Here is a 14,029-nt window from a genome sequence, read left to right as displayed (position 1 = left end):
GGTTTTCTGGAGATGTGCAAGTGCCCTTAATGGACATGCCTTTTAAAGGCTCTAGGCTACTTGGAGAAAAAGCTGATTCTGTGCTAGAACAATTCAACAACATTCACAGCACAATCTTTGGTGCTATTGACACCAGCTAAACAATTTTCCCACTGATACAAAAAATGAAAAGGGCAATTCCTTGAGTCTAGTTTAAAGACAACACCACCTTTCTCAACCTGCACCCCTTTGGTAGATCGTACAGATTGTTCAATTACATTACTCCTCCCGTCGTAACCCTCCTCCTGTTCCTTCTGCCTGAGAAATGGGCGATTAAACTGACATGTTGCCTTCCGAAGAAACGTGTTTAAGTTGCTAAACAAGGTACTTCCTGGTGGAGAAGAAAAGCAAAGAAGCATCCATGTCATCCTAAACTTGTGCTTCTTATCAAGCTCCTGTTCAAGGACAAGTTGAAAATGGTGACTTTGGCCGATGTCTTTCAGGATTGCCTTGATGTCCTAGGATCTCTGGGGTACCTATGTCAGGTATACCCAGAGGATGATGTCTCTTTCACTTCCCTAGTTTAATTGTTGCTGAAGCACAACCAGTTATAGCAGTTACTTTTGCCATGACACCTGCTCTGCACCAAGAGTGTTAAAGATGATGATGGTGGTAGTTCCACAAAATTTGTCAAGCTAGGGATGGCCTGTACAACCTCATCTCATGAACTGCTCTAATGGTGGGCTTTCACTCCCGGATGTCACCATATTTGCAGGTGATGTGCAGCCTGCTATGCAAGATAGTGTTTTCGATCAATGTACTGAAATCTTGAGTGCCATTGCTACAGTTTCAGTTCATTGAAACAGTTTAAAGCATAATTCAGGTGGTGTCTTTTTTTTGACCAGTTGCAAAGTGTAACAGGGGTTTCATGGCTCCAAGCATTTTGCAGGGTGAGGAGTCCCAGTTAGTTGACCTATCCTTTAGTGTCTTGTTGCATCCAATTGTTGCATGCAATGGAAAGTCAGTATACCATTGGTCTGTTTGATATTTGTAACTTTGTGTGTGCTACTGTCCTCCTTTGTCCTTTCTTGCATATCACATGCTGCGCACACTCACACACACACACACACACAGACACACACACACCTCTCTATCTAGGAAATGCAGTTGATAATGTTCTGGTGTATAGTTTTGATATATATTCTGCAAATGGTAGAGAAACTGGAATGCTCAAATTCTGAGGAGTCCCAAACAAAGACTATGCCACTCGACCCCACTACTGAGCCTATTCTGTCTCCAGGCACAACACCAAGCCTGATGCTGTTTACTTTGCCGTGACCGATGCCAGAACCCTGAGTGTTGATGCTGACAAAGGCAATGCTGGAAGTGAAGTCGTTAGCCCATTCAGACTCAGAGGAACAGCAGCTCCAGCGTTAACCGAGGTTGCACCCAGAACAACTACCACATCCTCATTCTGTTTACGAGACATTGCTGCACAAATACAAAATGCTTGGTGACAATAAAAAACCTTATCTATGATAATGAGAACCAATGTTTGACCTGCAAGATGTCATTGGGATTGACCCATCCCCTGACACGAGCCTCCTATCACCCTACCAGCTTTGGTTACAAAGGACTGTGCCTTCCTTGCCACTGTTATAAGGAGAGTAGCAGAAGCACTAGATCTTACACTGCCGACTGCTGAGGTAAAGACTAACATCTTTAAGATGTTCTTCATCCAGGACAGACACCTGAAGAGCCTCTGCTTCTTTTTAATGAAGTTCTAACAGGTACACTGCTGAGCACCTGGGCAAAGCCAGGATCATGTTCTCAGTTAATAGGCAGGTTGCAAAGCAACACGTCTGCTTTAAGGGACCCTGCCTTCCTCCTCCATCACCCTACTCTGGTCCAGGCCTCCACAAGTAGAGTACATCCACATGTTTCTGAGCACGCCACCTGACAGATTCGAAATGCATAGAAGAATTTGCAAAACAGGTGTTCTCCTCAGCTAGCCTTGCACTTAGATCGGTAACTGCCACCTGATTCCTAAGGAGATATGCTCATGCATTGTTGGACAGGGGGAAGGACATCTTGACAACCATCTCAGGTGATATTAGGCCTAATCTCCAGTGCATTATTGAGGATGGCCAGGATGTAACAAAGTACTCCGTCAGCTCAGACCTGAACACTACTGACTGCATGGGTAGAACAGTTTGGACCAGCGTGGTGTTTCGGTGCAATGCTGGCATTCGCTGCACAGGTGTTTTGAGCAATGTCCAACATTCCCTCATGGACATACTATGCAGTGGCAGACTCGTCTCTTGGGAGAATGCAGATTCATCCCTGGAGTGCTTTAGTGAAAGGAAAGTGGCAACATGTTATCTTAGGTGCAGTTTCTCCAGCTGTTTCACCCCTTTCAAGGCTTTCGAAGGGAGTTCCAACAGAGTCGGCATCGCACTTTGTCTCAACAGCAAGAGGCTTCCCAAGCCTTTCGAGGCAGAGACTGGGGATCCACTGTCAGCGTCTATGCTCCCAGGCGCTGCGAACTGCCCAACCCCAGCCCCTCCCTTAACAGCCTCCACAAAACTGCTTTAGTTTTAACTTGACAGCACACCACCACCTAGTAGGAAGTCGCGTCATCCTGAGTGGAGGAGCATCACATCCGACCAGTGGGTGCTGCAAATTGGCCAGAATGATTATTCCCTGCCCTTTCTGACAACTCCTCTGACATGCCTTAATACCACATTGCCTCCCAGAGGATTACATGGCCAACTCCGAGGAGATGTTCAAGTTCATTTGGCCAAGGGAGCCATAGCGAGGGTACCAACAATAGAAATCTGGACTGTTTGTTGTTTTCATTTTGGTGCCACAAATGAATGGTGGTCTCTTTCTTATACTCCATCTTCGCCACCTGATCATCTTCCTCTGGAAGGACAAGTTCCAAATGCTCACCTTGGCCTGGGTTTTTTCTGCGTTGGACCAAGAAGACTGGATAGTGGTGTTGGATTTGCAGGGCACCTACTTCCATATCCCTGTTCTGCAGTCCCACAGACGCTACCTGTGGATTTGGGTAGGCAGCGAGGATTTTCACTTGACGGTGATCCACTTTGGCATCACCAGTGCACTTCAGGTGTTCACGCAAGTGATGGGAAGGGACTCTACCAATCCCTCCCACACCTCGACAGGCTGCTAATGTTGGCTTGACATAGTTGTAAACCAACTCTGGATGACAGCAAACCTGTTGAATTTTCCATCAATGTGCCAAAGTCACCCCTGAGTCATCCACAATGGCTCCCATAAAGTGGGTTCCATCTTGGAGATGTTGCTCTTCTGAACCTTACCTCTGCCTCAACGAGTATGGGACATTCGGGCCGGATGCCAAGGTTTCAGCCTTTGATCTGGGTCTTAGTGAGAGCAGCTCTGAGGTTTCTTGCTCTTTAGGTCTTCTGCATCCTAATGCGTAGAGCACACTAGGTGGCACATGCCGGCTCTGCAGTGAGATCTCAACGCTTAGTACCTAGGGGACCTTGCTGATTCCATCCATGTGTCAGAGGAGACTGCAAAAGACTTGCAGTGGAGGCTGCTAGACCACATTTGGACCAGTGGCAGACCCCTGTTCCTACCCCACCTGTTTGCAAAGGATGCTTTGTTGCTGGGTTGAGGAGGTCACCTGGGAGAGGAGATCAGAGGACTCTGGTCTCCAGCAGAAACCTGTCTCCACATCACTTTGTTGGAGCCATGAGTGATAAGCTTGGCACTTTCGTAGCTTGGACTCTTGCTCTAGGCAAGACTGCTGGTGTAAGGATGACAGTACTTATGTTTGTAGGCGACTATGCCTATCCTTAAACAAGTCGCAGCTGTTGTCCCAACTCTTCTGGTTCACTAGCAGCACCTCACCAAAAACCCAATAGTAAAAGGTGATTTGTGGCAGCCTTTACGCTTGGACTCGAGATTATGAAATCTCAGGAAGTGTTGTGGCGAAACGGAGATTACCCCTTTCTCACAGATACATCATGTCTCATCCAAACACAGACAATAACGAAGATGCAGTGAAGTTTCAATAGTTTTTATTTAACACAACTGCAATCTGCGATAAGTCGTATGGGCTGCAATGATTAGGATGATGAACAGTGCAAGGAACAAAATTGTAAAGACAAGAGTCATTATTACAAATACCCCCACCATCTTGCGATAACATGAAAAGAAATAAAGTGTGTAATATGTCCTGATACCCTATCACGATAGGCCTAACCTCCTGCCTAAAGGAGAGCTGGGTATGTTAAACCTAATTTGCCAATGCCATGTCCATGAGAGGAACCCCCAACCCTCGTTACCTTGGAATGAGGTCTCTATCTCAGACTCCGCAGGGACACGAAGACTGAGTCAGCATCAAGACGACGTGCAGCACTGATATCACTGAAGGTGGTGATGTCCTCTGGTCGGAATCCCTCTGATTATCTGACTACAAACAGGGAAGAGAGAGGTTGTGTGTGCCCAGATGCTTTGTGCTTTTGGAAGTGGTTGAATCATGAGGATATGTCTCTGGTCGTACAACACTTGGCAAGATCTTTAAACTCCAACGGGGACTAGCTCAGCCAATATTGCCTACGGGATCACGAATGGCATCTACACTCTGTAGTGACAAAAGGGGGTCTTCCAGGGAAAACCCTGACTTAATCTTTTCTTCACCACAGAGAGCTTGTAGTGTCCAAACGTTTGTGCACTGGAGTTCTCAAGCAGCTTTTCCCTGCAATTGGAGCTCAGGAATCCTTTACCCCTTCCCTCTCTACCTTTCTTACCCACAGTTCTGTAGAAGATTGGGAAAGACTGATCCAGAGTCATCCTACTGGCTCTAGACTGGGCAAGGAGTGTTGTCCCTGGAACCTCTGGTTATGAACATCTGTCTTCCGATCAGGATCCCTCTTCGGGAGGGCTTCCTGTCGCAGAACCTCCATGCATGGAAGTTGAGCAGTGACAATTAATGGTGTTTGGTCTTCCTCCTAAAGAAGTAGGTGTCATCTTGCCATCCTGGGTGGAGTTTGTTGTCTGGTGTTCCTGCGGAAATATCTGGCCTTTTCTGGCAGAGTCGTCTAAGATATTATTTTATTTTCACTAGCCCAGCAAGGTCTTGCTGTGGCAACAGTTAAAGTTAATCTATTGGCCCCTTCTGCCTTTCTACATTTACTAAATCAACCATCTTTATTCAAATCACTTGTTGTGATACATATTTTTGAAAAGGTTTACCCACATGTTTCTACCAGTGACGTTTGTGGTGCCTGAATAGAATCTTAATTCTCCTTCACCTTTCTTGTCCTCCCTTTCCTTAGGTGTGCCCCATTTGAACCAATACACAGCCGTTCTCTGCACCTACTCACACAGAAAAGAAAATTCTTCATTGCGATCACCTCAGTCCGTTGCATGAGTGAATTACAAGCACTGTCGGTCCAGCAGCAGTACACACCCTTGTTCAGGGCAAAACAGCATTTTTCCCAAAGGTTTCAATGTCTTTCTGCATCAGATAGTCTACCACCCGCCAACCCTCTTTGCTCCACCTTATCTAAAGAGGAAGAAAGATTTTGTCGCCTTGACCCAAAGAGAGCCCAAAGCTTTAACATCAGTCACACCAAAGAACATTGGATTGATTATCAGCTGTATGTAGGATTCTCTGGGGTGAAGAAGATGATCAAGATCTGTTATGAGCTGGCCAAGAAACAGCCTCTAGTAGGTCTGTGTGCTCATTCCACAAGAGAAAAGGCTGCTCCCACCGTGCTGGCACTATGTGCCAATATTGGATATTTGCTAGGCTGCTAAGTGGACATCACTCCACACCTCCACACTACTGGCTGGATAGCCAGGTCCAGCAGGAAGAGCATTTTGGCCTGTAGCATTTTCTGATCTGAGCCTTTCCACAGACTCACTACCTCTTTTGATAGGGGAGGGAAGGATACTGCTTTGGTATCTATTCACAAGGTGAGGACTTTGCGATTAGAAATATAACTAAGAAGAACAAGTTACCTGCCTTCGGTAACTCTCTTTCTGGTGGGTTCTCTAACATCAGATTCCTCACCTAGCCACCAACCTCCCCGCTCTGTGAAATGATGATTGCAGGCTCCATGTCAGTTGGCACGCATCAATATTAGAAAGGAACTGATACCAGCGCGCAAAGGTAGCTGCTGATGTCATACCGGGGGGAAAGTTGCGGGGGGGAATAGAGAGCTACACGACTCCACCTATTAATGAGCAAAGGAATTGAGAGAAAACTCCCTGGTTGTATGGTCTACATACTGAGGGTATTCACAAGATGATGAATCTATGGTTAGATAGGTGTCCGTCAGAAAGAGTATTACATGAAATAGTAACTTGTGCATTCATCATCTGGCATACGCAGTAGTACACTAATAGTATGAACGATGATCTTTTCACTGTAATTCTAAATATGCGAAAATCTTTTATTAGTATAGTTGCTCTAAATATCTTATTGGTCCACATTTATTTGCACTGGTATGGCATACATATAACTCATGTACAGAAACATGCATATACACACACACACTCTTTACTTTGATTTCCTTGTGTGGTGACTGAGCTTCAACTTAACTATTTTTCTTTATAGGAATATCTTACAAAATTGGGGAATACAGAGTGCAACCCCAAGCAGTTTTTGGAAACAAAAGCAACTTTAGATAAACTCCTTATTATTATCCAAAACGAAGATATCGACAGCTCCATTCATAAGGTATACGGTAAACGTTGATATTTGACTCACATGAAAGCTGTTTCTTCCTTTACATAGGCGACACTGTCTATTAAACCATTTCTTCCAATATTGATATTTTGTTTGATAAAAACGTATTTATAGTAATTTACTTAATTTATGTGTGCTTGTCTCTTTACTAAGTAAAAAGCTGAATAAGTGTTTTTTAGACCTCAGGATATTAATATACTGTCAGGTTTTGAAAGCCAAAATGCCCTGATAGCTTTCATTTCTTTACATTCAGCCTGTCTAATACATAATGTTAAATATAATAAGTTGACAATGTTAATCCGCTGATCCTTTATTCTCTTTGCGCACTCCCTCAGTATTTTGCTGCCTTTTGCCTTACCTGTGCTATGCATGCTAGGTACTTTACAGAATGCATGGCTCTTGTGATGGGTACTGCCAACCTCATAGTCGAGTCCTCACCTTGTCGATATTCCATAGCCGTCAGACTGAATCTGGAAACTTTAAAGAAGTACACCTGCATTCCAATAGGTGGCATGGTGTAGCTCAGCACTGATGATGTTCCGCTCCAGAAGTGACGAGTGGATCCACACACACATATAAATGTTTGCCATGTGCGTTGATATCATGGAAAGAGACTGGTTCACCTCCTAATGTGACAAGGAGTCCTGACTCTTTGGGGATAGCCTGATGTTGGATTGGGCAGCGAATTCATGCATATCGTAACGCTTACTCCTCATGGAGAGCAATAACATGCTCAGTTATACTGTTAAGTCCTGTTGGAATGCTGTATGTGGCTCTTGCTTCTACTCACCCTCTGTAGAAAGACCACATCCCCATTCCAGAGAAGGGGAGACCTGTCCACAGTTCAAGGTAGGTTACTGCCCAATTTACTTGCTGTATTTGAGTGCATAGTTAATAAAGAGCCAGCCTTTGTGCACCTAGACCTCTCATTCTAATGCTTGAATTTCACTTTGGCTGCTTGGAAGAGTTCCACCACACCTCTGCCCAAGAGCAAAAGGTTGGGAATCTACTGTGTGGCATTGGTGGAGAATATCAACCCGCTTATTTGCTCAGTGGATTTGTCCTTGCTGTGACAACTCTCTGAAAAAGGTGTGAGTGGATAACTATAACACTTCAGTTGTGGCCTTTGGGGTTTATTGGGACATGCTTGAGAGTCTATCTACACATACGGTGGGAAAGGCAAAAGACGTGCATAGTGCGTAACTTCCCTCCTGTTTGGTGCCTTATTGTTTTTTGGTTCTCAGCCCGGCGCCTTATTGTTTTTTTGTTCTCATCCTGCTCTTAGTGAGGTTGATAAAAAAAATACTTTTAAGCAAATTGACCTTTGTGATCCAAAGCTTTGTTTGCTGAAGAATATGTTGTTGGTGTGCATAACATTTTCCAGGTGCATAATTGAGCTTTTAAAAAAAAAAAAATCTCAACCTTTCACCATAGACCAAGAAGACAAGGTGGCTCTGAGGATTAATCTCAACTTTGTTCCAAAGGTGTTTTTGAAGCACCTTTAAATGGGGCTGTTGATTTTAACAACATTTTTCCACGTCAACCATGCCTCCCTTGACAAAGCAAATTCTTTGCAACCTTTGCATCAGACACTGAGTTTTCACAAGGATTGAGCAAAGTACTTGCCTTCTATTGACCAGCAGCCAATCTGCTTCTGAGGCCACCAGTACCAGACGGATTACATAATCAATTACTCACTGCTACACTTTGCCTGGAGCTCAAGCATGCTCTAGTTTCCAGGCTTGCTTCTGTGAATTAAAGTTGCCTTTGGTGGCTCTCTCAAGGCATGCTCCTTGCAGAGTCATATGTTGGATGGCAGCGCGGACTACCCCTCATGCTTACTACAGACACTCTGGTTCTGAGGATTCCTCAGAGCAAAAGTTATGTTTCACAAAGAAATACTGCCTAGGCATAAGCTGCTTCATTCTGCCTTCAGCTTTTCCAGCTCCTGTCCTTCCCAGATGCTGTGGAATCTGTCTTCGAATTTGAGAATGAGAAGGAACGAGAGAGAGAAAATGGATATCATCATCTTCATGACATTGCTACTCTTGATCTGTTGCCCTTTTCCCATTATTGGCGCCCTTCTGCAAACCTCTTTATGAGGACACTCGTACATGCAGAAGAGAGGAGATACCTCTAATGACACACTCAGACATGCATAGTATCACCACACAACTCTAAGTTAACACCACAATATACAGGGCACCCATGAATATTGTTCCGAAAAGGAGCCCAAGGACTAGAAGTAACAAAGTACCAATAAAACAATGTAAAAGTCTGCACTGTTTTATTTCGCTATGGAGAGCAATGTGGGCGCTTTCGTTTGACACTAGAAATGGTTGTACTCTAGACGTGTTGCAGAATTTGCAGTGTGATTTAGTAATAGAACAGCATGTGCATGGTGTTCGTTGCCTCTCTTCTCTCGTAGGGGATTTCCATGTATAGTCATAAGCACTGAATAGTTCCGCGCGCCTGCGGGGACCCCGGAGCACTGATGTGAAGTATATTCTTAAGTGCAAACACCAGCCGTTTGAAGAAAAGGTCTGTCAAAAAAACACTTAAGAATAACATTGTGCAGCCTATGTGAACAGCTACACAGGCCAAATTGTTGAAAAGAAAATCAATAGTAGTGTAAATTCATGTTCAAACACCTATTTATTCTAGAAATGTAATAACAAATACATTCTCATACTTTATTTACACCTCTGATGAGAATAAAACAATGCAGGGCAGTGTAGCCCATAGGCTGCCATTATACAGAATGTAAATAGAGCTGTGCCTTTAAGAAAGCAAAGTCTTCCTGTATCCCATCATGCACAGCAACAGGCAGTTGCCTCAGTTCTTTTTTCCGGCTCCTGCTGACAGGACCCTGAAGCATTGAGCTCTACCTCACAAAGCTTTTTGTGACAGAAATTCATTGAAATATCTTCTGAATTTCATTTTCACTCGACGTTTTTACCTTTGAGTGATCATTTTCTACTGATTTCTGTTAAATTCTGACAGAATTTTGAGGTTTTCTAGTTAGAAATGCCTTCACTTTTTGATAAATGTCCTTCTTGTGGCAGAAAGAAGGCTAAAACAGATCCACATAGGGTCTGTATAATTTGTCTTCCATCCAGCCACAAACTGGAGTTGTGTGACATTTGTAAAACCTTCTCTAGAAGAACCCTTCGTGATAGAGAGAAGATCCGACTTCAGGCGAGAGAGGACAGGAGAAAAAGTGGCCATTCCACTACAGAGCGAGGAGAAGGTCAGGCTTCTACCAGGGCTCAACCTGTTTCCTCCATGACTCCTTCCAGACCTGCTGAAAAACGACATAGATCTCCGACGACGTCGAGAGCGTCGACGTCGAAGCATGGAACGGCGCCAACATGTTCGCCGTCGAGGAGTGGTTCGCCGGCGAGAAAAAGACATCGTTCGCCGTCGACAGCTATTTCGCCGTCGAGGCGGCGAAGACACCCGACGTCGAGAGGATCTGGGTCGCCGTCGACACGGCGAACACAGTCCACGCCAAGGAGATCCGAGTCGGGCTCGCCGTCGACACGGCGAGGGAGATCGCCGTCGAGAGAGAGTGTTCGCCGTCGGAGGCGTTCACCGTCACTGCACCGACGTCGAGGGTCGTCGTCGAGAGGTTCTCAGTGGCGAGACGAGTCGACGTCTAGAGGCACTCGCCGTCACCGCAGTTCGACGTCGAGGAGTGCTTCGACGTCGAGAAGACCATCTAAGAGGCCTAGAAGGATTTATACAACCTCGGAATCCTCGGCCTCGCTTATCCTACTTCCAGCATCGCCACAGCTCTCGCAAAGGCAGTCGCCGGTAACACCTACGGCTCCTCTTCCGGCGCCTCCTCCAGAGCCTGTTCCGAGGACTCCAACGCGATCTGCAGGGCGTTCTGGATATTCGTCGAGGCGTACATCTACCTCTAGGCACCGTCGTCAGGAATCACATCATGGACATTCTTCATCGTCCACACGGGACTACTCTCCAACCTTATCGGACTCACCGTCCCCAAGAGTGTCCCCCATAGATGATGTCAACACATTTCAGGAGGTCTTAGTGAGAGGGGCAACCAAGCTGAATATCCCGCTAGCAGCTCCGGCCCCATCGACATCAGTGATCTTTGAGACCTTGCATCAAAAGACATCTTCACGACCTTTACTTCCACTGGTTCCGGGTCTTATTGAGCCAGCAATGGACATTTTTCTCACGCCGGCTACAACAAAGTCTGCTCCTTCCAGACTCATTAAAAAGTACCGTCCACCAGAGCAAGATCCTCTATTCTTGAGGTCGGACCCAGTACCAGACTCGGTAGTTATAGTGGCAGCGAAGAAATCGCATTCGACGTCACCGTCTTCCTCTGCTCCTCCTGACAGAGAGATCAGAAAGATCGATGCTGCAGGAAGAAAAGTATGCTCGACGGCATCCATCACCATGAAAGCAGCCAGTGCCACTGCTTTATTAGGGAGATATGATCGATCCCTCTGGGACTCTATACTGCAGTTCGCGGAGCATCTCCCTAGGGACAAAAGGGAAGATTTCCTAGAGGTCGTGAGCGAGGGAGCTATGGTTTCTAACCAGATTATAAGTGCTGCGGCGGATTCTTCAACACTATCCGCACATAACTATGCTCATGGTATAGCGCTCAGGAGACATGCATGGCTGCGGCTTACATCGCTTAAACCCGAAGCACAGCAGAGGATACAGAACCTACCTTTCTCAGGCTCCACTTTGTTCGGCTCTCATGCCGATGACGAGATGGCCAGAATGAAGTCGGAGCTGGATACCCTGAAAGCGGTAGGCATGGAGCGACCTAAAGAACAGCGAAAAGGATTCCGCCCATATCAAAGAAGACTGTTCACCCACAGGTATCAGACTCCACATTGGACGTCTTCACGCCCTCAGCAACAGCAGCAGCAGCAGCATCAGAGGGGCTTCTCCAGAAGGTCGACAAGGGGTCGTTCAACACCTCAGACCCAGACACCTCGACAGGTGCCCGCGTCTAAGCCCTGAATCTTCGCTTCCCCCTCCTCCGTTACCCACTCCGGTAGGGGGAAATATCTCAAATCATCTGGACGAGTGGCTACGCATCACATCAGACGCCTGGGTTTTGAATATTGTGAGACATGGTTACGTTCTCAGATTCACCAGTCCTATACCATCTGTTCCACCCAAAACAACCAACCGACACCTCGAAGCTCTTCAGTTAGAAGTCACCATCCTATTGCAAAAAAGAGCCATAGAACCCGTCACGATCAGCCAGCAAGGGAAGGGGATTTATTCGAGGTATTTCCTTGTGCCAAAAAAAGACAAGCAAGAGTTTCGTCCCATTTTAGACCTAAGGACAGCAAACAAGTGGATTCGCAAAGAGAAATTCAGGATACTATCCTTGCACCAAATTTACCCACATCTTCGTCAGGGCGACTGGCTCTGTGCAGTAGACCTTTGCGACGCTTATTTTCATATTCCGGTGGCCAAGAAACATCGAAAATTCTTAAGGTTCACCGTCGGAAAACATCATTACCAATTTGCGGTTCTGCCCTTCGGCCTAAAATCAGCGCCGAGGACTTTTTCCAAATGCATGGCGGTGGTAGCCGCCCATTTGAGGAAGCATCGAATTTTTGTCTACCCCTATCTAGACGATTGGCTCATAAAGGCCTCCAGTTATCTAGAGACGCAACAACATTTCAAATGGACTCTACAGCTGTTACAGAAACTCGGTCTTCAAGTAAATCTCCTGAAATCCACAGCAACACCGGTTCAGAGGTTGCATTACTTAGGAGCCATTATAGATACAAATCTAGGAAAGGTGTTTCCTTCGGAGGAACGACGATTATCGATTCTCCAAAAGTGCAAACAACTGCAAGAGGCTCCACAGACCACTGCAAGAGTAATAGCTTCCCTACTGGGCTCGATGGCGTCTTGTATCCATCTCGTTCCCAATGCTCGCCTCCATATGAGACCATTACAGGAAAACCTGGAGGATCAATGGAGTCAACTAATGAACGAATGGGAGAACAAAGTCCTCCTTTCTCCCCACGCCTTACAGTCCCTCAAGTGGTGGTGTCTACCCGCCAATCTCTTGGTGGGGATTCCGTTCCAACGACAGCCTCCAGCTCAAACCATCGTAACGGATGCGTCACTGCTCGGATGGGGAGCGCACATGGGACATCTTCGAGTCCAAGGCAAGTGGTCACAGAAAGAGAGTCTCTATCACATCAACCTGCTGGAACTTCGAGCGGTCCACCTTGCGCTCAAAGCTTTCCTTCCCTCTCTGAGAGCGGAAACTCTCCTTCTTCAGACGGACAACGTGGCCACCATGTACTATGTAAACAAACAAGGAGGCACCAGGTCCAGGATTTTATCCAGGGAGGCTCAGACAATCTGGCATTGGCTTCTAGCCAGGAACATGTCGCTAGTAGCAACTCACCTGCCGGGCATCCAGAATGTGCAAGCGGATGCTCTCAGCCGAGTAATGGACGAGAACCACGAGTGGGTTCTACACGACGACGTCGTTCATTCCATTTTCGCACTATGGGGTTCCCCCTCTATAGACCTGTTCGCAACCCCAGAAAACAAAAAATGCCAAAACTTCGCCTCCAGATATTACCATCCAGGGACACTGGGGAATGCCCTGTGGATAAGCTGGTCAGGAGCATTTCTTTACGCCTTTCCACCGCTTCCCCTGATTCCGGCGGTCCTCCAGAAGTTATCTAATGCTCAGTCCAAAATGATCCTGATTGCTCCGGAATGGCCACGACAATGGTGGTTCCCAGACCTTCTTCACCGGTCACTCAAACCACACATCAGGCTCCCTTATCGTCCGGACCTGCTCACGAAGTTCGGAGGGCAGATATCTCATCCCAACCTCTCATCACTGAGTTTGGCAGCATGGCTCCTGAGCTAGTGCAATATGGACACTTGAACTTACCTCAGGACTGTATGGAGATCCTGAGAGAAGCTAAGCGCCCTTCCACACGATCCACTTATGCAAGCAAGTGGAAGAGATTTTGTGTGTGGTGTTTAGACAATAACATTGACCCGATATCCTGTGGAGAAGAGTATATTCTGCCATACCTCCTAACATTGGCAAAATCGGGCTTACAATTATCATCAATAAAGGTACATTTGGCGGCTCTAACAGCATACAGGAAGAGCCCATCACAACCTTCCTTTTTTCGAATCCCAATTATTAAAGACTTCCTGGAGGGTTTAAAAAAGGTTTTTCCCCCCATTAGAAGGCCGTCTCCTCCATGGGAATTGAATGTTGTCCTATCGCGCCTGATGCTACCTCCATTCGAGCCAATA

General features: G+C 46.2%; 1 protein-coding gene across 2 annotated transcripts in view; it reads left to right on the top strand.

The window, feature by feature from the left end:
* The window catches only part of TASOR (transcription activation suppressor), a 773,668-nt gene that overhangs the window by 581,365 nt on the left and 178,274 nt on the right, over positions 1 to 14,029 (top strand). For both annotated transcript variants that reach the window (XM_069206460.1, XM_069206459.1), the window contains one exon: positions 6,593 to 6,715. In XM_069206460.1, coding sequence (XP_069062561.1) covers positions 6,593 to 6,715 — 123 coding nt within the window. The remainder of the gene's footprint in view (positions 1 to 6,592; positions 6,716 to 14,029) is intronic.

This window comes from Pleurodeles waltl, chromosome 9 (assembly GCF_031143425.1).
Source record: "Pleurodeles waltl isolate 20211129_DDA chromosome 9, aPleWal1.hap1.20221129, whole genome shotgun sequence".
Lineage (NCBI taxonomy): Eukaryota > Metazoa > Chordata > Amphibia > Caudata > Salamandridae > Pleurodeles > Pleurodeles waltl.
This window is presented reverse-complemented; position numbering and strand designations above follow the sequence as displayed.